Source organism: Solanum pennellii, chromosome 12, assembly GCF_001406875.1.
Source record: "Solanum pennellii chromosome 12, SPENNV200".
In the NCBI taxonomy this organism is placed as follows: Eukaryota; Viridiplantae; Streptophyta; class Magnoliopsida; order Solanales; family Solanaceae; genus Solanum; species Solanum pennellii.
This window is the reverse complement of record NC_028648.1, coordinates 30942893-30967713: the sequence shown is the minus strand read 5'-3', so window position 1 is coordinate 30967713 and position 24821 is coordinate 30942893. Positions and strand designations below refer to the sequence as shown.

Below are 24821 nucleotides of genomic sequence, written 5' to 3'. Positions count from 1 at the left end.
GCAGCAGAACTTACTTTAACCTTTAAACTACAGGGTGTTTAGATACCCCCTTAACATTTTTCAAGTGATCTAAACACCCCCTTAGGAATGATGTGGCAGGGGCCAGCGAGAGTGAGTATACTCTCCTTAAAGCGTGAAAAAAGAAAAAAAAGTTGAATCTTTTGAAGTCTTACACATGACCTTTTTTTATTGGTCAATATATAATTAATATTTTATATACTTTTTATTGATACATTAACTATCTAAGAATATGTAAAAAAAAAAAATTACTTAAAGGTATATAGAATTACTAGGTTCCCTTAATTTCTTTAATTTTTTTCTTTTCATCTTGTTGTCTTTCACAATACACTTTTTTTCTCCATTGAAACACGTCCTCCTCCATCTTCCTCCCACTTTAAAAAAAAAATTTCATTTTACTAGTCCGTAAAATTCAATATCAAAGTCATTTTATTGACCTTAATTTCGCTCTATATTATTGGTGTCACTTTTGTAAATGTGAACTTTCTTAATTTTGAGTGACCCATTTTTATTTCTAGATCTATTCAAATATTTCTCATAGAATTTATATTTTTTATCAACTTTTTCATGTAATCTTCATTCTTATTTGAGTTGACAACAAATAAGATTCTTCATCCAAAAGGGTAAACGCATGGAGTGGATTCGAAGAAGATAATGTGAGTATTATAGGGTAAATGCGTGGGGTGGATTCGAAGAAGATAGTGTGAATATTATAGTGAATAATTTCATTTTAGTTATTTAAAAAAATTGTTAAATAGTGTAGAAAAAAAGTATTGAAGGTTGAAATGGTGAATAACAAGAAAGATGAAAGAGAGGGGCTGGGGTGTGCATTTATAAATTAATTAATTGATATAATTAATATTAAAAGTGATTAATAGAAAATAGAAAATAGTGAATAAGTAAGAAAGAACTAAAAATCAATGATGTACCTACATGGTTATGATGTGTCGCTTACGTGGATATGATGTGGCGGGTGAGAGTGGTGTTAGTCTCAAGTCTCAGGATGAAAAAAAAAATCACTTCAAAGATGATAAGGGGGTATTTAAATGCCCGTGTAGTTTAAGTACTAAAATGAGTTTTACTGCCAAGTTTAGGGTTTTTTTTTTTATGTATTTTCCCTTTGAATTTTAAAAGGGTTCAAATATATGATGAGCAGCATGATACGCATATGCTGTTATTTACATCCCCTGGAACTTGGAAGAATTCACAAGCTCCAGCAAAAGTCAGATGAAATGGTTAAATATTCGATCAAAATTGATTGATCTTACAACAGGCATCGTATTGTCAGATTACTACTGTAACTTAAGACTGATAAATTCTGCTTTTCTTATTTATTTTACCCCTCTTCTCAACCAGTTGGCATTAGAGAGAGGGAGAAAATTCATCCTTTATAGCTACTGTTATGTATCAGCTGCCCTCCTCGACCAATAATAAAAGCCAGGCCACCAAAATATCACACCAATCAAAGGGATCTTTATCGCCTTTTTAGCATAATAGAATCCTTAAAATTTGGCTTACCATGTATTGGTGCGCTTCAAATAGGCCAATACACCAACACTAGTTAGCACAACAGCACCTGCAAAAATCCCCATGCGCACTGAACCCCATCCATCATTCTCTACAGAGGGACTACTCAATCCTTGCACTGCTTTTACATCAGAGTAATCTAGATGCAATCTTAAGACCTACAAAATAAATGTAGCAGTCATGAAAGTTGACAAATCCACGGACCAAAATAGATAGAGTTGGAAATTTGTCATGATCCCCGACTTTTGATGCTTTTTTTCCGGACGAATTAACACATACAGATTGTTAAATTATTGGTTTCATTTCTGTGCCTTGTACAGCTAATTATCAAACTCCCTCATGCATTATGATCACAAATTCATTCTTCAACAAGGTGATGTAATTGCTTGTGCCACAAGATCATCCTCAAAATTGACAACCCTAACTTAAAATGTATTGAAGTCAACACAAGAGGAAAAGCATAAACAAGGAGGCATCAGCATACCTTTAGTCCTAGTGATCTGGCGTGGCTAATTGCACCTACAAGATCACTATCAGTTGTCAGCAGAACTTTATCGCCTTCATCATCTTCATACTACAATAAGAATATAAAAAGTTTCATACCACCTTCATCTCCATATACTACATGAAAAACAGAACATAATTCATCAAGGTGGCACAAGATTCCTCTCAACACCTACCAAAAGTTGAGGACGATTTTGTTCATCTACTGCACCTAATCTTTGCATAACCGCAGTGACAAGCTCCAGTAAGCTCTCTGAGCCTGAGAAAGAAGAAGCGTAGTGTCAGATGCATGCTCTAGAATTAAGTTAAACTGGCGCATGAATAGAACCTCGTAAGATTTTAGAGGGAATTCCTATGCAGTAAAAGACTTAAATCTTTGGTGTAAAAGCTTGTATAATATGCACCAAAACCAGCATAAGACATGTGCTTCAATCAGACATTTTAACCTTATTCAAGGAAATCTGTCCTGTTCAGCCAAAATTTACAGCGCTTTAATAATTGAAGTTCCAGTCTCTTCAGCTTGCACACTTCAAGGCTTAGTCAGACTCTAGTCTTTTAGTACAAAACTTCAGCAAAACAAAAACCTCAGAAATTCTCCACTTTTGGACTCTTGCAATGAACCACAAACTACATTCTCCAACGGCTAGGGAGGACATTCTCATGATAAAATGAAAAAATATTATCAAATACAGTTGCTGGAAGATATCTAAATGAGCTTCATAGCACCTCAGATGCTAAAAGTGATCATTATCTATCGCAAAACACAGTTGTTCACAACAAAAACATACATTCAGCAAAGTATTTCTAATAATGAAACGATAACAAGTAGAAACAAACAAACTATTCCCTTTGTTTCATTTTATGCATCTTAGATTGACTAACCACAAAATTGAAGAATGTAAGAAGACTTTTGAATCATATGGTTCTAAGCTAAAAGTGTTATAACATGCCAAAGAATACTCTTTGAATCTTGTGAACTTAACATGTCATATCATCCCTGTCGAAAGCGTTTATTAGTCAAATGGCAATGTTGGTATTTAAGACCTACTCTATATAGAAAAGTGGCATAAATTATTGGACAAAAGGTAAGGTCTGGTGCAAATTTAAATGGAGGGAGTATATCTTCTTGTGAAGGAAAATCAAGTAAATTCAATGATACAGAAGGTTGAATAATGTTCCTAGTGCACATTGCAATAAAGTCTGCAGCACTCACCAAAATTAAATCTGTTGACACGACCTTTAAGGTCAACAAATTTGAAAGCAAATGTATTTCCAAGACCCAATAATGGATATCCAGATTTTCCTGCTTCTGCCCCTTCTGACATCATCAATTGAGACATAGACATCTCACTGTATTTTAAGGAATGAACAAAGCACGGTTAGCTTTTATATGCCCAGGTCATGAAAGCAACATTTAGGAAGCATAATTACCTGAGAGAATCATAATCGTCAGGTGGCTCCAGGTTAAGTGCCGAATCCCAAAACTTCTGCATCATAGTATTGGCCATTTCATTGACAGCACCTGAGCTGTTCTCCACCTTTAGAAAAACAGCAAATGTTAGACAAGCTTCTCGGGATTGCACTCCTTCCTCAAAAAACTATGATACACTCCTTTAGATTGAAGTCCTTTGTCAATCTGGACGTTGAATTAATCGTCTTTTTTTGGGCAAAATCTTTTTAAATGTTAAAACTTACCCCTTACTTTTATTATTTTATTAAAGGAACTATCTATATATGACTCCAGCAAATTCTATCTACCCTTTTTGGTCCTTTGATCTGGACATGCAAGCTCGCCAGAAGAGATTGTTCATAGAATATGGAAAGATTATATTAAAGAATAACTAGTTAGTACCGTCTTCATTATTTATTTTTCACTGATGAATCTTCGTATCAAAGGCGCGCTTAAGCTTTGAAGCGAGGCTCAAAACGTGTTGAGTGTTTCGTCACACTTTATGTGCGCTTCAGTGCCTTCATCAAGGTTCTAAGACAAACTCTTCCTTGCCAATGAGCCTCTTATGAAGAAGCGACACTAAATAATTGATATTTCACTTCATCGCAAGAAACAATTAATTTCTTTGGTCATATATTTATAATCAAATGCTAGCTTAGAAACATTGGAAGGAATACAACAAGGGTTGCCTTCTTCAAGAATACAACATGACTCTTCTACCCATTTCAAAATTGATCCCTCCATTGAGTTGATACATTCTAGTAGAAGCCTAATGCAGAACACGACAGGCTTAAAAAAATATAAAACTTTAAGGATCACCAACTAATGAAACGATATAATATAGAACATCTAAATGCTCAATACTATTGAATATGGTCTGCATGTCATATTAATCAAAAAACACTTGGACAGAGCTCTAAAGGGAATCTATGTAGCTCGTATCCTTCAAAATCCTAGCCGCACTTTGTCGACCTGACATGATTTTTGTATGTATGCAGTGTTGTGAAAAGCACAGAAAAGCGCGCTTAAAGCGCTTCAAGGTGAAGCGCTACTGATGCGCTTCTTTCTCCTAAGGCGATGCGGTCTGAAAAAGGCGCTCGCTTCAGATAAAGAAGCGAGAAGCGACACTATGGAAATAGCAATAAAGCGCGCTTTTTATAAAAAGAACGACAATTAGGGTTTTTTTTAAAAAAATAGGTTTTTCTTATAAAAAAAAATCTAAAATAGATACAACTTAATTTTCTTTCACGACTTTACGACTTTACTCTTCTTTCGCTGCTTCTCTTCTTCACGATCGCGAGTGCGTCTCTCTTAACCAGCTTCATCTGATCGGTGAGTTTCTTTTCTCTTCGACCTGCTTTTCCTCTTGCTGCTCTATTGTCCCTTTGCTCCTCTTTGGATAATGCAAACAGGACTCTTCTCTTCTCTGATGTACTTTTTTCTTCTTCTCTTCTTCTCTTCTGCGATTGGCTACTGTTTCTTTTCACAATTACTGACCTGTTTTTTTTGTTAATATTACTGCCTGCTCTGTTCTTTCCAACTCTTTTGTTTTTTTTTCGTTTTTATTTCTGTACACTGACTGTGATCAGTGTGTATGCTTGCTGCTCTGTTTTTTATTTTTTGACACTTCGTTTTTGCTTGTAGAGTTTGAGGATCTTGTTGAAGAATAGGAGTTTGAGTCTTTGTGATTTAATTATGTTTTTGATTTTTTGCTTTATATGTTATGACTTATGAGTATTATTGACTATCTATTTTCATTTAACCTGAGAGTATATTACCTCTATTCAGTTATTCAATATTATTTTATTTTTATACTAAATGTCGCTTTTTTAAAAAAAAAGTGCGCTTCACTTCACGCTTCTCGCTTCTGTAAAGCGAGCCCTCGTCGCTTCTTTCTGCTCTCGCTTCCCAAAACACTGTGTGTATGTAGGTGTGGGATTCACACTAGATTTAGTCAGTCAACCTAATTTGTTCTCTTTGAATACACTATGGCTAAAGAAGTATAGGTTGACAAGGTATTTGGTCTGATTTCAGTTTATGTGATATAAGTGTCTACAAAGAATTTAATTGTACTAGCTTTATAGCCTGTTTGGCTGAACTTGTAAAATCATCTTATTTTGAGAATTACTCTTTCCAAAAGTGTTTTTCAAAAAAATACTTTTGGTGAGAAGTTTGCATATCCCATAAATTCAAGAAAACACTTTTGAGCAACAATTATTGTTTGATCAATCTTTTTAGAAGTGCTTCTAAGTATAATTTTTTCAACCGTGGTTTAAAGAAAATACTTTCGGGAAAAAGCTACTTTTAGATTCTGAAAAACAACTTCTGCCACTTCCTATAAGCACTTGTTTTCTCTTAAAAGCTTGGACAAAACCTCTCTTTTTTCTCTTAAAAGCTTGGACAAACACCTCTCTTTTTTAAATAAGCACTATTTGGAAAACAATGTACTTGTGGCCTCTGAAAAATTTGGCCAAAGTCCAAACATGCTATTAGTTAACTTAAGTAAAACGTTAATTAATCATCAAAATATTTACTTATATATGCCATAATGTACATTTATTCTCTATATCTCAACAATCGTACCTGTAAACCTATATTCCCGAATTTCTTTTTTTAAAATAAAAATTTAGGTGATGATGAATCTGACTACTGGATCCTCACCCGTGTCAGGTGCCCAAACGCATATCAGAGCAACAGTGTGCCAAACCATACATGAGAAAGAGGTCATTACGATGATCAAATTCACTTCATATAAGCCAAAATTACAAAATAGGAATTCATCTGTGATCACACATAAGAAATGATTAGAAGTTTACTCTAGATATAGCTGCATGAGTTATCTGCAATACATCTATGCAGGCGGCAACACATCCATCTGCAACAATATAGGTTAAACTTAACAGCGAAAATCACTTTTCACAATTAATATCAGAGCTACAAAAATAAACAAAATGTCAAGAAGCAAATACTCACCTCTATCTATAATAGGAAGGTGTAGAAACTTCCCATCATGCATTATATGCAGAGCTTCAAGTATCGTTGTCTCTAGTGTTGCGCATTCAGGGTTTGAGGTCATTACCTGAAAACATGACTAAGTCTCACTAGAACTATTCTTCCTTGGATAAGCGAGATACGACAAAGGAAAACCAAAAAAGAATTTTTGTGTACAATCCTGCATATTCTTGAGTCCTATCAGTTCCAAGCTGTAGACTAAAAGAATCCTTTCCCCTCCCAAGCTATTCAAGTTAAGAAGATATGATGGCATGCATTCTCTATAAGAAAAGTGTGTTCCAAGTGTGAAGTGGGACAAAAGGAATATCACAATTGTTCTTCTAATAAAAACTTTTGACCAGAACGGCACCACAAGACCGGAACAAACCGATACCGGATGGCAACGGAAACGAGTTGACCGGTTCGTTGACCAGTACTGGGATGAATTGGACCGAAATTACCGAGACGGATACTCGGTTCCGTCCCGTACCACTATATACAAGGATGGAATCGGAACGGACTGGAATGGAACAGGATGAGATAAACGGGATGACACATCTAGTTATTTCATAAACTAATTTTTTTGACTTACGAAAATATAAATATTTTTATTTTTCTAAGTTTAAATTAATATTTTTTAAATTTATACTATAATTTTTTAGTCAAGTTATTTTATAGATATTTTTTATAAAAATTTTACTTATTAAATTTGCAAGTTAAGTCTAATTAAGTTTTCAAGATTTAAATCTTTTGAAGTTTATAAGTTATTACATATTATTTATTAATATGTTATAATTTATAAGTAATATTTATACCTTGTAATTAAAATAAATTAAATTTGTAATTTAAAAAAAATAAAAATAAGGATAAAACAATTACATAAATTAAAATATATCAATTTAATTTATTTAAATTTGTAGTATAAATTACAATTTCAATTTACAACTACTAGTAGAATGCATAGTTTACACAACCACCTTCTAGGAAGGGTTCTGTTTCAACTAAGTCTCGAATGTAATACAAATAGGGAAAGTTGGGTTACTTGGGTGGTACTTATTTAATATAAAATATAACTTATAATTTATAAATATATCATATATAATATAAATTAATTAATAAATATTATTTAATCGGAATCGGACCAGAATCGGACCATAACCAAAATAAATCGGTACCAGTACACCGGTACCAAACCTCGGTTTCGTTCCGTTCCATGTCCCGATTCAGGGTGTCCCATTTCGTCCCGTAGGCAACTGAATCGGGACGAACCGAAACGAATCGGAAGGTATCGGTACATCCCGTTCCGTTGCCCAACCTTAATGCTGGGACAATCCTACATCTCTCCTCCTCTTTTCCTGCATTTCCATCAATGTTCCAGCATTTTAGAACTTCTGTGATTCTCCCTGGTTATGTCCACTTGATCTTCCTTTTGTGAATGAACGTTTGCCATAATTGATCTGTCCATTTGCAGTTTAAAAAGAGATGGTTGACTCTCTCCACCTGTTCTTTGCATAAATAACATTTAGAGCAAAGGTTGTGTTTCCTCTTGTTCAAGTTTACATGTGTCAAGACTTCCTCCTTTGCCAAAAGCCATGTGAAATAATACACCTTATATGGGATTTTTGTTCTCCAGATCATCCTCCAAGGCCATCCTACTTGTTGCTCTTCAATGGGTCTCAATTCTCGATATGCAGATTTTACAGTGAACTCTCCCCTTCCCATATCTATCTATCTTGCTCTTCTGTTAGATTAGTAGCCCTAACCATTGTCATGAAATCTTGCTATGGATGTTATTTCCCAGTCATTTAAGTTTCTTCTCAGATGTAAATTCCACCCTTGTCCTGTCCGTAAGTCTGCCACTAATGCTTCCTGTGCTCGACTTAGACTATGTAGCTCAGGGAATGCTTGTTTGAGTATCTCCTGTCCGCACCAAATCTCATTCCAGAAGGCCACTTTCTCTCCATTACCAACCGTACATTTTGTCCTATCTTTGACCAGTAGCCAATAATTCCTGATTGATCTCCACACACTACAATCATAAGGGCTGGTCACCCCTTCTGTCATCCACTTGTCCTCCATGCCATATTTTGTTGTTATTACTTCCTTCTATAGAGATTTTTGGTGATGCAAATTTCCACAACCATTTCATCATCAAGCTCTTATTCTGCGTACTCAGATCTCTAATGTTGAGTCCACCCCCTCTCTTGCTAACTAGCAACTCCTCCCATTTGACCAAATAATACTTCTTATCTTCACTGTCTTTCCATAGAAAGTTCCTCCTAATTGCATCTAACCTCTTGGTTACTTTGGCTGGTATAGGGAATATAGACATCATGTATGATGGCAAGGCATCTCTGTTGACTAGAATTAGTCTACCACCAGAGGATAGATATTGACACTTCCAATTCACGAGCTTCATTTCACACTTGTCAATTACACCACTCCATATTCCACTTCATTTGCTCTTAGCCCCCAAAGGCATTCCCAAGTAGGTTGTTGGTAGTTCACCTACTTTTCCTCCAAGCTTGTAATCTAAGTCCTCAGTATTTGGTACTGTGTTTACATGATAAATGAAACTCTTGTTCCAGTTCATGTGCAAACCTGACACAACCTCAAAAATATTTCAAATGACTCTCAAAATTAGCATGTGCTTCCTTACAGCTCCACGGAATACTAAAGTGTCATCTGCATATTGTAGGTGAGTGATCTCTAGATTGTTTCTCGAATTCTCCCCTACTTTGAAACCTCTAATCCAACTATTTACTCTTGCAGTCTGGAATAGGTTGCTCAACCCTTCCATAGCCAATATAAAAAGAAAAGGAGATAGGGGGTCCCCTTGTCTCAAAACCCTGGTTGATGGGAAAAACCCACATGGGTTTCTATTGATCAGAATAGAGAATTTCACTGAGCTTATGCAATGTCTGATCCACTTTAACCATCTTTGACCAAAACCCATCCTCTACATCATCTTCATCAAAAAGTTCCAATTCATGTGATCATATGCCTTCTGGATATCCAGCTTGTATAGGATCCCAGGTTGTTTGTCCTTTTTCCTGGAATCAACACATTCATTGGCTATCAACACAGCATCCATGATCTGCCTGCTCTTGATAAAAGGCCATTTGTTGCTTGTTCATAAAGCTTATGCATCACCTTCTTTAGTCTTTCAGCCAAAAGTTTTTGCAATTATCTTGTAAACTCCCCCATAAACTTATTGGTCTGAAGTCATTAAGTTCTTCTGCCCCTATCTTTTAGGTATCAAAGTCACAAAAGTAGCATTTATACTCTTCTCAAATACTCCTTCCACATAGAAGAAGTTTTGTACTGCTACAACCAATTCTATTTTGATGATATCCCAACACAGTCTAAAAAAAGCCATTGAACAACCATCCAGTCCAGAGGCTTTATCCCCCGCACATGCTTTGATGCATTCTAAAATTTCCTGAGCTTTAAAAGGGGCATCAGTTGGTTGTTGTCATTTTTAGCAATCATAGGACAGTGCCTCATTTCCAATTTTGGCCTTCAATCCTCAGTTTCAGAGTATAGATTCTCATAGTACTCAGTGATCTCTCTTTGAATTTCAGCAGGTTCAGTAACTCTTCCCTGACTTTGATTTTATCAATAGTATTGACTATTCTGTGTGAATTTGCTACCTTGTGGAAGAATTGGTGTTCTTGTCCCCCTGTCTGAGCCAAACTGCCCTAGACATCTGTCTCCATGTTGTTTCTTCATTTTTGATTATTTCTTCCAAATCAGTAGTAAGAGCTAATCTGAGCTAATGTGGAAACTACTCCCCTTCCTCCAAAATTCTTTGATCCTGTATCATTTCAATTGCTGCCAATTGATTGAGTACAAGTTGCTTTCGTTGTTTCAGGTTCCCCTGACTGGTCTTGCTCCATGCTTTCAACTTTTCTTTCAATGCCCTCAGCTTTGCTACCAGTACAAAATCTAGTTTTCCTTGGAAATTAAAAGACCCCCTCCATACCTTTAATCTGTCATTGAAACCTTCTGTAGTCAGCCACCAATTTTCAAACTTGAAATATGATTTGGTTGACCCCCATTCTCCACATTGTAGCATCAATGGGGAATGATCATAGACAATTCTCTGGAGAGTAGACTGCTTGATATTCCTAAATTTTGTATCCCTATCTTCAGAGATCATGAACCTGTCTAGTCTTTGCTGCTGAGGAATGTCTTTCACCTTTTTTCCATGTGAACTCTCCCCCTGCTAAGTACAAGTCCATTAATTCTATGTCTTCAATGAACTCTGAAAGATCTGTCATTGACCTGCTGATTCTACTGCCGTTGAACTTCTCAGAGGGATATCTCACTGTATTGAAATCTCCGCATAAGACCCAAGGGCCTATAAATAGACCTCTAGCTGCCCCCACTTACCACCAAGTTTCTTCCCTTTCAACTTTGTCATTTGGGGCATAAACTCCTGTTAGGTGCCATTTAAAATCCTGGTTTTTGCCAGAGAAACAACATGAAAGTGAGTATGCTCCAACACTACTTACTTCCCCTTTCCATATTCTTTATCCCACATAATTAGTATGCCTCCCCTAGTCCCACTAACTTATAGTTGCACATAATCTGCCCATCTACTACCCCAAATTTCTTTAACTATGTTTGCAGTCCCCCCTCCCCCCCCCCAGTTTTCTCTTGAAAACACACATCTGCTTTCCAGATTCTTAACATATTCCTGATCATACACCTTTTCTTCCCACAATGCAGTCCCCTCACGTTCCACGAAACAATGTTTAAATTCATTGATTCATGATGGACAAATACCCCCCATTACTTCTAGGGCCATTACTGTGAAACTTAGAATCTAGTTGCAGGTTCTTTAGTTCCAATTGCCCTTTCTTCTTGCATGTTGGCTGTTCACTATGTTTCCCCTTACTTTCTCGCTTATTACTGTCAATTTTCATCAATAATTCCTTCCCCCTCTCCTCACTCCTTCGAAATTAACCCAAATTCTGAGCTCAATTTGATTATATTTTGTTGTATCCATTCTAAGGTGCTCAGTGTGTTGTAGTCTTCCTCTGGGAATCGAATGCCCAGTGGGATAACATCCTCTGGTCCTCCATTTGTATTCTCCTCTGCCAATGCTTGTACCATTATCCCTGTACTTTTCTCTCCCAATTCTTCCTTATTTTTTCCAATCATGTCCACCATGTCTCGCAACTTCCAATTCCCCTTCGTCCCTATTCCATGGTGTTATCTGATTTTGAGCTTTATTTTCCTTCCTTTGATTCGCTGCTATCTCAATGTTAAAAATGTCTTCTGAATAGATTTGTAAAGCTTTGGCTCTAGCCTTTTCTCCAGCAATTGGGTCCAAAAGAATTGTGCCCAAATTTGGGCCCAGTTTCCTTTGACCTAGTTTTTGTCAGCTATAAACATTATATTCTCCCCTTTTAAATCTACCTACTTGCATGAGAGACCCCTCACTAGAAGACCCCACATGCCCATCCACTTTTTAGCTGCTATTATCTCTTTTGTTATATGCAAAAGTAGATCTTGGTTATTGACTACTGAGTATTATTCCTTCTCCTCTCTCCTCTTCTTGAGAATTTCATTGGGACTGGAGCTTCACACCACACCAGGATGGTGTAAGTGAAATCATCGCAGATTATTTCTACTTCTCTAGGAATCCATTCGCCGTCACCTTGTACTTTTATTCTAGCCCAGTGAAGATGATTTTTTAGAGAGGTCTCCTTCTCCGTCTCGATATAGCCTCAACATAGGTTACCAATCTCTTTGAAAACCTTCTTCAACCATAGATTCATAGGTAAACCTAGCAGTCTGATCCATACCCAATCTCTCGTTACCTCTTCCAGCCAACACCCAGTTGTTGGTTTCCACCATTCAAGTTCCAACTTCATCTTCTTCTAGGTCCATTGGCCTGTTAAGACATGCTCTGATGCTAGTCTTGACGCTAGTTCAAACATAAAATTGTCGTCGTTCATGACATACACTTCGACTTCTATTGCCAACTTCCAAGAGTTACCGACACATCTACTTACATCATTCAAGTTAGGGTTTTCATTTGTTTGGTATTGGAATTTCCCTACTAAGCATCTATACAAGAGGTCCTTTTATGATTGCGATTTGCCTCCTGTGATCCTTACTCTGTTTGTTGTGATTTGTATATCTGCCTTCTCCGTTGCCTCCGTCACCCATCTATCACGGAAAAGAGCTTCTTTGTAGGACTTGTGGAATTGTTTGTTGTCCTTTACTGTTAACCCCTGTGTTTCTTTTGGTTCATAAATAAACCCAACAATCTTGTGAGCTATATTTCCCCAACCTTCTTTGAATGTAGATTCTAGAGTAACTATGACAGATTTTTTTTGACCTTGTAATTCTATAAAACTGATGTATCTCCCGCTACTATTGTATTTGAGAGTGCAATCGAACTCTGCAAAGTGGTCCTTCATGTTCCACCTCTTAACTGTCCTCCCCTGCAGTTTGGACGGTTCAATCAATACTGCAACCAACCATTTCAAGACTTTAATGCTAATTTCCACTCCTCATCCGACGTTGGTTGCTTTCCACCCATACAAACCAACTCCCAACATTGTCTTTACATCTCGTAATGTCTTAGGACTTGAAACCTGCGTTGTATGTAAAAGATGTTATCTTCCCCTATTGGATGTGTTCTGGCGAGCTTGCCGGATCCACCCATCTGAAACCTAAAGGTAAAACTCTTTAAACTAAAAATTGACAGGCCTCCATATCTGTGCCGGAGAGCATATATAATGCATTGACGTTAATGCATGTTCCCCATATTCAGTACATCCAAAGTACTGATGCATATTGTGCCTACATTTTTTTTATAATATAGGATCTTACGCTCCTCCGGTAGAGAGCTCATGCTTCGAGGGCAAGTCGTCGTCATTTTGTTGCTTTTAATGTCTAATCAATTTTTCAAACTTTCTACAAGGTTTAGGGTTTGTTCCTAACCACAACAATTGTCGTAGAAGGCTTTGTCAGACATAGTTGGTTTTCGCATTATGTTAAGTCATGTACTCTTTTGATATTTCCTTACGAGTGGAAAGAGTTTTGAGACTTATATCTCGCTTTATGTTGAAATCTCTTTATTTGATATTCATAGCGTCATGCTTATGGCAAGTGGCTTGTTTACAAGGTCTCATTTGTCATGTCACATCTAGGGTGTACTTTGGATAGTGACAGTGAGACTAGTGTTTCTCAACCTTTTTTTTATTTACCTTTTCTTTTCTCAATGAAATGACTCATTCTTTCTTTTCTTCTAGTATGCAAGTCCTCTTAAATAGCCACGTCAAATCTTTATAAACTTCTCTTTTCTACTTTCCTAGTATAATTACTAAAGTAATCAAAGCTACAATTTAATATTGTAAATTAATTATATTTCGGGTTGATTAATTGTAAATGAAAAATTACTTTTTGTGATTGAAGCTATCTTTTAGTGGTTTCCGTTTGAAACTTTATTCTAATAATATCATCATTATTATACACTAGATAATAAGACAAGTAATTTTTATTGCACTTGATTAATACAAGTCCTTTAATCTATTTACAGTCAGTAGTATCTAACTTCCGGTAAGAATTGTGTGCTTCACTTCTCACTTATGAAGGTTTTGTATGTTTTTGCACTTTGTGCTGACAAAAACAGTAGAGTACAGAAAATATTTGGAACTCAATGGAATTAAGATAGCTAGAGATGAGGAGAAAACAAAACCTTTTCCACCAGTGTCAGCTCAGGGGATAGATTTTGTGCTACAACACGCATAAGAATATCTTTTGAGCTGCATCACAATACCAGCAGACATCTATTAGCTATCCACTACGTAATTGCCAAGCAGTTGGCATGAGAAGATAATAACATTAGTAGATATACATAGAATTAGAGCTTGTTAAGAAAAAGTAAATACGTTAATATCCCTTGAATTTTGTTTCCAACAGTAATTAAAGCTGAGTTGACCCGTAATTCTCGCATCTTCTTAGCAGCAACATACACAGGATCTGAGGGGCATACTATTGCTACCCTGATGACACATAGCAAGATCAAAATCAGGCACTAAAAGTCAATCTGAACACGTTCTCAAATTTAAGAGGTGGAGGGAAGTTGAACTGTACTTGGTATTTTCAGAAACAATGGCTGACAAAGAGGGCTTGAATATCAGCTCCCGCAGGGTTTCTATAAATGCAGATGGAGCTGAAACAGAGTGCAGAAACCATAAGGCGGCCGATTACCATACTTCAGACATATAAGTGTACTAGGAGCTTAAAGTAATCAGGAGCAATCTGCTGTAAGCAACAAATTGAGAGGAATGCAAATTGACCAAGCATCAAGATAGAGAGTTTATATTGCTTGTATATGTTAGCTAAGCAAACTTGGGTCCATGTCTACCTAATCGTCAACTTTGTTTCAAAGTAGAACATTCAACTCAACATATCCATTCACTGGTAATGGCCTTTCTAAGGCCAAAAAGTCCATGAAAAGCATATCACAAGCATTGATCTAGCATTTGGTTGCAGACCTGCTATTAAAAGATGTATAAATCATAACTCTCTAACAAATAGCACTTCGAATACAATGGCAATTCTAGCCTACTTACTTTTAGAAAAATTAAGATCATTTTTGTAAAAGTTAATATACACAGTATGTTCATAAATTACGCTCTCTTAAGTGGGCCTAGGGGTTGAATCGATCTCAACCAAGCTGTCAAAGTGTCTTTGATGTTCAGTTATACGTAGTGCTACTCCATTAAAGTATATATATAACAAATTGATTGGTTAAGAAAAATATAAGTATTAGTAGTTTAATTTAATACATTCAAGTTTGATTGAATTACATATTATTAGTTTAAATTAGAACTTAAATTTAAATAGCATTAACATAATATTGAACACAACATAGAACTTTACTTACAGGCAAAAATCTAAAATTACAAAAAAATCAATATTAAATTCAAGAAATTTGTACAATATTACATTTCTTTTATGTTTGAGTTCTTAAATTTAACATGTTAACTACATTTTTATTTTAAACAGGTAACTTTGTATATTACTACAACCAGTACTGTACATAGTACTGAGCCATATTTACAATAAGATCATCAAATCTAGCTATCTGAACCTAAATTGAGTCCAGTACATCAATTCTTTGGCACCTTTGCATTTATGGAAGAATCCCATAGTGAAAGTATCAGGGCCAGGGGCTTTATCGATTGCACACATCTTCAAACAGTCTAGAACTTCACTTTCCTCAAAATTTCTTCTTAAATGCATTTTCTCCTCACCATTAAGTGTGGGGCAATTGTTGTTCCTGAATGCTGAATGCAGGCCCAACTGTTTGTTTCAGTGTACAACTTCTTGGAAAACTTTACAATTTCCCCTTCTATTCTTGAAGGATCCTGAGAAGGGGTTCGATTACAAGTTGATCGATGTTATTGTATCTTTTGTGAGCATTGGCCATTTTGTGGAAGAACTTGGTGTTCCTATCCCCTTCTTTGAGCCATAGTGATCTGGATTTTTGCCTCCATGAGATTTCCTAATTTTTTATAGTAACTCCTCATATTCTAGTAAAGTTGAATTCTTGCTTGAAATCTCCCATTCTGATAATCCTAATCCTCTCCCTTTATAATCTGATCAAACTCAGTTTTTTGAGAAGAACTCTCTTTTTTGATCCTAGATTCCCTTGTTCACTAATGCTCAATTCTTAAGTTTGGTTTTTAGAGCCTTAAGTTTTAAAACAAGAATAAAGTCACGTCTCCCGGAGAAGTTGAAAGAATGCCACCAGCTACTGATTCTATCAGTGAATCCTTCTATGCCATCTATGCCAAGCCACCAATTTTCAAATTTAAAGTGCTTCTTCTTTTTGTTCCATACACCCCCTTGTAATGCTACAGGACTAGGGTCTGATATGAGTCTCTGTAGAACACTTTGCCTTATGTTATTGAAGTTGTCATCCCATTTTTCTGATATCAAGATTCCATCAATTCTAGAGGTTGCCTCGAGATTGTCCCCTTTGAACCACATGTAATTGTTGTCTTCTAGCTGTAGGTTTACCAAATTTAGGTCTTCAATAACATCTGAAAATTCCTTCATGACTCTGGTTCTTCTCTCACAATTTCTTCTCTCCGAGATAAACCTTACTACATTAAAATCACCACATACAGCCCAAGGTCCTTTTATTATACCCCTTATAGCCCCCAATTCCTCCCAAACAGACCTACTTTCTATATAAAAATTAGGGGCATACACCCCTGTGATATGGCAAGAGTAGTTGTACAATTGAGACTCAAATTTACAAGTCAAAGTGTACATTCCAGTTTCCACAATGTTGCCTTTCAAGGCCCTATTGTCCCATAACATTAAAATTCCCCCTCTAGCTCCACTAGCCTCCAAACTTGCATATTTGATCCACTACCTCCCCATATTTGTCCAACTTTTTCTTCCATATTCCCCTCTAATTTGGTTTCTTGCCGACAAATGATATCTAAATTTCTCTCCTCCATCACACTTTTAACCAATCTTCTTTAGTCCTTGTCATTCAGTCCCCTTACATGCCATGTAACTAACTTGAATTTCATCAATGACATATAGTCATATTTCTCCCCTTACTCCTATTCTAACTATTTCTTAACGACTTAACTTAACATCAAAATTCACTAGGCTTTTCAATTCTTGGGAGCCTCGAAGTCTTGTTTACATGCACACTATTTCTGGTTCCATTCTCCTTGCTTGTCTCGCGCTATCCACTTGTAATAGCCTCTTCTTCATGACCCCAGAATCTTCCCCAACTTGATTAAGTTTTGTTGTACCCATACTGATGTCTCCCTTTCTTTATTACTGACCACTTCTTGTTGTTGAGTCTGTAGTGGTTCTGCCTCTTCTATCTCTCACTCTCCCACTTCAGTGATCGATATTGGTCTCCTATTTTGGAAGTTCTGATGTCCTCCACTTCTGTATCTATCATGTTTGTAAGAATAGAAATAAGTATTTCCTACTTAAAATAGGAATAGAAATTAGAATAGGATTCCTAATTGGAAAAGAATTCTAATGTAGTGTCTATAAACAGGGTATCAATGTAACAATTTAGACAAACAATTCAATAATATTTTTTCCTATATATTTCTTATATGGTAGCAGAGCATTGGTGAGAACTTCAAGTCACTAGTGTCAAATTTCGGTGAGGACGGTGGGACTGATTTGTGTCATCTTTCATTCTGAAGTTGTTGTGCAAAAGACAACACCGTCACGAGGCTCGGGAAGCCCAAGCGACCAAACCCCAACTAGACCCACCGAAAAATACCCGTCCACGCGCCCCCACGCGCCAATCGGAGGTGGAAATTTTCCGACGAGATCTGTTCACGCGCCGGCGCGTGAGTGCTGCTCCGGTCACTTTTTTTGAGTTTTTTTTCTTCTGTTGGGGTCGTCTAGTGTTTCTGATCAAAACCCATATAGTTTTTTCCAGATCCGATCACCGAAATCAGGGTTCCAGTGATTTTAAGGGCAGTTTAAGGCAATATCCTAGCAAAATTAGAATTTTCATGCCAATGTGGGCAGATTTCGGCAGCTTCCAAATTTTCAGACCAGTGTAATAGCTTCCGACAGTTTCCCACGTACATACCAGTCTATGGAGAATAGACTGGGGAGAGTACGTTTTGAAAAATCTCGATCCAAGTGTAGTCATTGTCATAAACCTGGACGCACTCGTGACATATGTTATATTTTGCATGGTCCCTCACCCAGTTATGATCCTATGGTTATAAAGGAATATACTGAGCTCCTTTGAAATCGCGCAAATACACAACGTTTTGGAAAACCTCGATCCAAGTGTAGTCATTGTCACAAACTTGGACACACTCGAGAAATATGTTATATTTTACATGGTCCACCACCCAATTATGATCATGTTGTTCTAAAGGAATATAGAGAGTTCCTTCGGTATCGTCCAAATAAACAAACGTTTCCACAAGTAGTTTCGGTTGCATAGCATGATGTTTCTGTTACGAGTAATTCGTTTACTTGTGTGTCGCAGTCTAGCAACCTTGGATCATGGAACATAGACTCAGGGGCTTCTGATCATAACTCGGGTAATAAATCACTTTTTTCTGATATTGTTTATTCACAATCTCTCCCAGCTATTACTTAAGCCAATGGGATTCAAGCAAAACCAAAAGGGTTTGGAAAAGCCAAACCTGTATCGTTTGTCACCCTAGACTTTGTTCTTTATGTCCCTGGTTTCCCTTTTAATCTAGCATCGGCTAGTCGTTTGACGAAAGCCCTACATTGTAGCATAAGCTTTTTTTATGATTATTTTCTCATGCAGGACCGTAGTACGGGACAAACGATTAGAAAAAGACATGAATCACAAGGCCTTTACTATCTTACCTCTTCTAATTCCTTAACAGCATGCTCTGTTATAGATTCCCTAGATCTAATTCACAAACATTTGGAACATCCAAGTCTATTCAAACTGCAAAAGTTGGTGCCTACTTTGTCTAGTTTATCCACATTAAATTGTGAGTCGGGTCAACTTGGGAAACACACTCATGCTACATTTTCACGTAGTACTGAGGGTCGTTCAGAGTCTATTTTTTCATTAATTCATTCTGATATGTGGGGTCCTAGTATAGTCAGTTCCACCTTAGGATTTCATTATTTTGTTAGTTTCATTGATGATTATTCGAGATGCACTTGGGTTTTCTTAATGAAAGATCGTTCTGAGTTATTTTCAATATTCAAAGGTTTCCTTGCTGAAATACAAAAGTAGTTTGGTGTTTCTATTCGTAATTTCTGTAGTGATAATGCCTTAGAATACTTATCATCCCAGTTTCAGGAAGTTATGTCTTAACAAGGAATTATTCACCAAACATCTTGTCCATACACTCCTCAACAAAATGGTGTCGCAAAGAGAAAGAATAGGCATCTCATAGAGATTGCTCGCACTCTCATTGAATCCCATGTTCCGTTGTGTTTTTGGAGCGATACGTCCTTTCATCTTGTTACTTAATTAACAGAATGCCCTCTTCTTCTATTCAAAATTAGATTCCACATTCCATATTGTTTCTGCAGTCACATCTTTATCCTATCCCCTTTCGTGTCTTTGGGAGCACATGTTTTGTTCATAATTTAGCCCCAGGGAAAGATAAATTGGCTCCTCGAGTCTTCAAATGTGTCTTTCTAGGTTACTCTAGAGTTTAAAAAAGGTATCGTTGTTATTCATATGATCTTCATTGACACCTTGTGTTTGCTGATGTTTCATTTTTTGAGTCTCAGCCTTACTATACATCTTCTGATCATCCTGATGTATCTATGGTCTTACCTATACCACAGGTTTTACCTGTGCCAACCTTTGAGGAAACTAGGGTTACTTCTACATCTCCAATTGTAGTCCCACCACTACTAACTTATCATCGTCGTCCGCGTCCAGCCCTAGTCCCGGATGATTCATGTCATGAGTCAGACCCTGCTCCTGCTGAGGACTTGTCTTCTCCTAGCCAACCACTTGCACTTCAAAAAGGTATATGATCCACTCGAAATACTAACCCGCATTAAACATTCTTAAGTTATCATTGCCTATTATCACCCCATTATGCCTTTGTGTCATCTCTGTCCTCTATTTTTATCCCTAAAACTACAGGTGAAGCACTTTCTCATTCTGGATGGAGACAGGCTATGGTTGATGAGATGTCGGCTTTACATAAAAGTGACATCCCTTCCTATCTATGATTGGTTGTCGTTGGGTTTATGCAGTCAAAATTGACCTAGATGGTCAGGTTGATCGACTTAAGGCTCGCCTTGTTGCCAAAGGGTATACTCAGATATTTGGGCTAGATTATAGTGACACTTCCGCTCCTGTGGATAAAATAGCATCAGTCCCCCTTTTTCTATCTATGGCTGTCATTTGTCATTGGCCTCTTCATCAGTTGGATATTAAGAATGTTTTTCTGCATGGTGATCTTGAGGAAGAAGTCTATATGGAGCAACCACCTGGTTTTGTTACCCAGGGGGAGTCTAATAGCCTTGTATGGTGATTGCATAGGTAACTCAATGGTCTGAAACAGCCTCCTCGAGCATGATTGGGATGTTCAGCACAGTAATTCAGCAGTTTGGCATGACTCGTAGTGAAGCTGATCACTCGATGTTTTACCGGCATTCTGCACAAAGTCTATGTATATATTTGGTTGTTACGTTGATGATATTGTTATCACCGGTAATGATCAAGATGGTATCACTGATTTGAAGCAACATCTCTTTAAGCACTTCTCGACTAAAGACCTTGGCAGATTGAAGTATTTTCTATGTATTGAGGTTGCTCAGTCTAGATTAGTTATTGTTATTTCCCAACACAAGTATGCCTTAAGACATTCTTGAGGAGACAGGAATGATGGGATGCAGACCTATTTACAATCCTATGGATCCCAATGTTAAACTCCTTCCAAGATAGGGGAGCCACTTAGTCATCCTGAAAGGTATAGACGACCGTTGGAAAGTTGAATTATCTCACAGTGACTAGACCTGACATCTCTTTTTCAGTGAATGTTGTAAGTCAGTTTATGACTTCCACTTGTCAAAGTCATTGGGAAGCAGTGGTTCATATTCTACGATATATAAAGTCAGCTCCCGGTAAAGAACTACTCTTTGAGGATCAAGGCCATGAGCATATCATTGGATATACAGTCGCTGATTGGGCAGGATCACCCTCCGACAGACGTTCGACATTCGAAAACTGTCATGGAAGAGTAAAACAGAATGTGGTTGCTCGATCTAGTGTGAAATCAAAATATCGAGCAACGGCGACATCAACTTGTGAGCTAGTTTGGATCAAACAATTGCTGAGAGAACTAAACTTTCGCAAAATTGATCATATGGAACTTGTATGTGTAATCAAGCGGCTCTTCATATTGCATCAAATCCGGTGTTTCATGATAGGACTAAGCACATTGAGATTAACTCACTTTGTCAGAGAAAAGATACTCTCAGGATATATTGTTACGAAATTCGTGAAGTCAAATGATCAGCTTGCAGATATCTTCACCAAGTCCCTCATAGGTCCTCGTATTAATTACATTTGTAACAAGCTAGGTACACACGATTTGTATGCAACGGCTTGAGGGGGAGTGTTAGAATAGAAATAAGTATTTCCTACTTAAAATAGGAATAGGAATTAGAATAGGATTTCTAGTTGGAAAAGAATTCTAATGTAGTGTCTATAAATAGGGTCTCAATGTAACAATTTAGACACACAATTCAATAATATTTTTTCCTATATATTTCTCACAATGTCCATATCATTCTCTTCAATTTTAATCAAGTGGTGCAGTGATTCGATTATTGTTTCTCCCACCATGTTTGTCATCTTCTTTTCCTTGTGAATAATCTGATTTTTCCTTTACATGTGTGTATTTTCTGTTTCTCGACTGTGTCGCAGTTCAACAAAATCAAGAGATATATTAGAATTTTCATCTTCTGGGTATTTTCCCTAAAATATCATTGAAAATCACTTGGCTTGAGTAATCAAGCCCAAGTTTTCTGGGAACTCTTTTCCTTGTATTGGGCTGTTGATGGAGGCCCAATATTTCCCCCTCATTTAAATGAGGTATGTGCCTCTCACATGCTCCTTATCTTTCTTCACTGTCAGTTGTGATCCAGGATCCACCCACATGTTCTCCAACTGGGAAATCCCTTGAAATAAGAGATTGAGTACCCTTCTTGCAGACTTTGCCGGCTTTGCAGCCTATGGACCTCTGCATAAAGAAGGGGATTGTACTTCTCTTGTTTTCTTCTCCAATTGCTCTAGGAACCCTTTCCCAACTTCTGGCAACATTTCAACTCTCACGTGACTCTTCGCCCATATTAGGAAATGGTAAACGACCCCATACCTGGAGACATGGACTTCTTTGCATGTTTCTTCCATCATTTTCTACCAAGATTCTCGCCCACATCATATGATTCTTCAGTTCTGTCTCCTTCTCTATAGCTAGCCATCCTCCACAAAGGTTTCCAATTTCTTGAAACACTTGACTTGACCAAAGATGGAGAGGGATACCAATTAGTCTAACCCATATTTCCTTTGTCAAGATATTGTTGGGGGTGCAACCTACGGACGGAAACCACCATTCCAGATTGAACCTTTGGTTCTTCCAATTCAATTGCCCTAGCAAGGTCTGTTCTGCCATGTTACCATTGGGGAATTCAATGAGAAACTTTCCACCATACAACTCATAAATGTTAACACCGAAAGACTTTTACCATAACAAGGATGACCATCGTCTAACCTCTCACAGTGTAGGTTTCACCTTATTTCTCCCTTCCAGATGTCCCAGTCGACATCTCTTCAATAGCCCATTCTCATGACTTTCCATTTGAGATAGTGCTTCAATGTTTTCCTACAAGTTGTTTGTCTCTGCCTCTCTGATGGATTTTGACAGCCATTTACTATCCTTGACTGCTCGAGCATAGGGGTACGAAGCTTCAGTAACTCTTGGTGGACTTGCCTTTCCCAATTTTTTGGGGCATTTAATGAGCTTTCAATCTTGAGAACTATGTCATACCACCCTGCATTCATGGCAAGATCATGAAAAACAAGGACAGGTCTCCCCCATCATTAATGGATATGATACTCATATGTCTCCCATGTTCGTTTGTATTTTCTTGTGCAGAAGTGTTCCGCCTCTTTTTCTGCAGTTTTCCATCTCCTAATTGACTTTCTCAGATCACTGATGCTTCTCTGAGGGTGAAGCAAATCCACAACGATTTTGTTGCTCATAGAGGATCTTCTCATCACTTTTTTGCTCCTTTCAACCCATTCATAGCACATTGTTCCTTTCAACCCATTCATAGCACACTGTTCCTTCAGATCTCCATCTAGTAATATCATATGATTTGAAGGCAGCATTGAAATAAATCCTATTTTCCCCAATTTATAAGGACCAGAAATTACCGGACTGAATCTAAGAGAACCAAACTATCACATAGGTAATAGTTCAATGAAAAAGACAAGGATTGAAATCAAATTCTGGCCAAAACTCATCTGAAAGAAAGACCCTCCCCCTAGGAAGTAGAGAAGAGAGTTATCTCACTCAGGAAGATTGCCTGGGAGCATTCTGATACTACGAGGTCAATGTGCTAAAATGTTAACTACATTTTGCACCACCCATATAACAGGCGCGGAATGGTCTGGTGGACCCTTATACTTTTATCAGTTTGTATTTTGAACCCTTCTACTTACCCCTTTGTCATCTGGACCCCTAAAATGAATAGGGAAAAGGGTGTGATATACCCCTCAACTTTGTCATTTGAAGCTGATATACCCCTTGTTATATAAGTGGCTCATATATACCCCTACTTATAAACAAATGGCTCACATTTTTCCTCTAACGGAAATGAAAAAAAAGATAATTTTAATCTAACTTTTTATCATCTTTTTCTACAAAATATAATCCCATATGAGTCAATTTAATCCTCGTCAAACATTTTTTTGACTTTTTTTTATTTCAATGGCTAATTTAGAATTATTATTTTGATAATCAAATTTATTTATGTTTCACTAATATTCTTGTAAAACTTATTGTAGATGACCAAATTTTTTTCTTCTAATATAAAAATCAAATTACAATATAGACAAAAAAATTATAGTTTAAATTTTTTTTTCTTTAAACAAAGGAATGAAAGAAAAAAATAAAATAAGAATAAAAAACTCAAATAATTATAATAAAAGAAGTCAAAAAATAATTTATGTATTAAAAAAATTAAAATATACCTTGAACTTTAATAGAAGAATCATATACACCCACAAATAATTTTTAAAAAAAAATTAAAAGTAATAAATATAAATTTAAAACTAATTTTTTTAACTTCCGTTAAATCAAGGTTATATGTGAGCCATTTTGTAACGGCAGGGGTATATGTGAGTCGTTTGTATAACGGTAAGGGCATATATGAGTCACTTTCATAACGATGGGTATATCAGCTCCAAATGACAAAGTTGAGGGGTATATCAGACCCTTTTCCCAACCATATAGAACACTATATTGAACCCTTCTGACCATTGACCATGCTTATGTGACATTAAAGTAGCTGATTTGGCGAGAGAGTCACGTATTTAAGGCGAGTGGGCATCATTTTTTAAACTTCAAAATTTTAATTTTTAAATTATTAAAATTATATAATAAAAAAATTAAAAAAGAAAAGAATTTATCATCTTCCGCACACAACTTTTTCAAAGATTAATCAAAAACTCCTTCAACCCACTTAACCCATCGCCGCCCCAACCCCTTCTCTCTTCTTATTCTTCTTCAGCTCAGTCCCATCTTTTTCCTCTAATTTTCAGCGCCAG

At 36.8% G+C, this 24821-nt stretch overlaps 1 protein-coding gene across 1 annotated transcript in view; it reads right to left on the bottom strand.

The window, feature by feature from the left end:
• Window positions 1-1076: 1076 nt before the first annotated feature.
• Window positions 1077-24821, bottom strand: part of LOC107007176 (CBS domain-containing protein CBSCBSPB3) — a 33743-nt gene continuing 9998 nt past the window's right edge. The window contains exons 5-14 of the mRNA XM_015205674.2: window positions 14609-14687; window positions 14404-14517; window positions 14211-14277; window positions 6473-6578; window positions 6316-6374; window positions 3481-3587; window positions 3263-3399; window positions 2226-2308; window positions 2030-2119; window positions 1077-1703 (exon numbers count right to left, since the gene is read on the bottom strand). Coding sequence (XP_015061160.1) covers window positions 1533-1703; window positions 2030-2119; window positions 2226-2308; window positions 3263-3399; window positions 3481-3587; window positions 6316-6374; window positions 6473-6578; window positions 14211-14277; window positions 14404-14517; window positions 14609-14687 — 1013 coding nt within the window. The 3' untranslated portion in view covers window positions 1077-1532. The remainder of the gene's footprint in view (window positions 1704-2029; window positions 2120-2225; window positions 2309-3262; window positions 3400-3480; window positions 3588-6315; window positions 6375-6472; window positions 6579-14210; window positions 14278-14403; window positions 14518-14608; window positions 14688-24821) is intronic.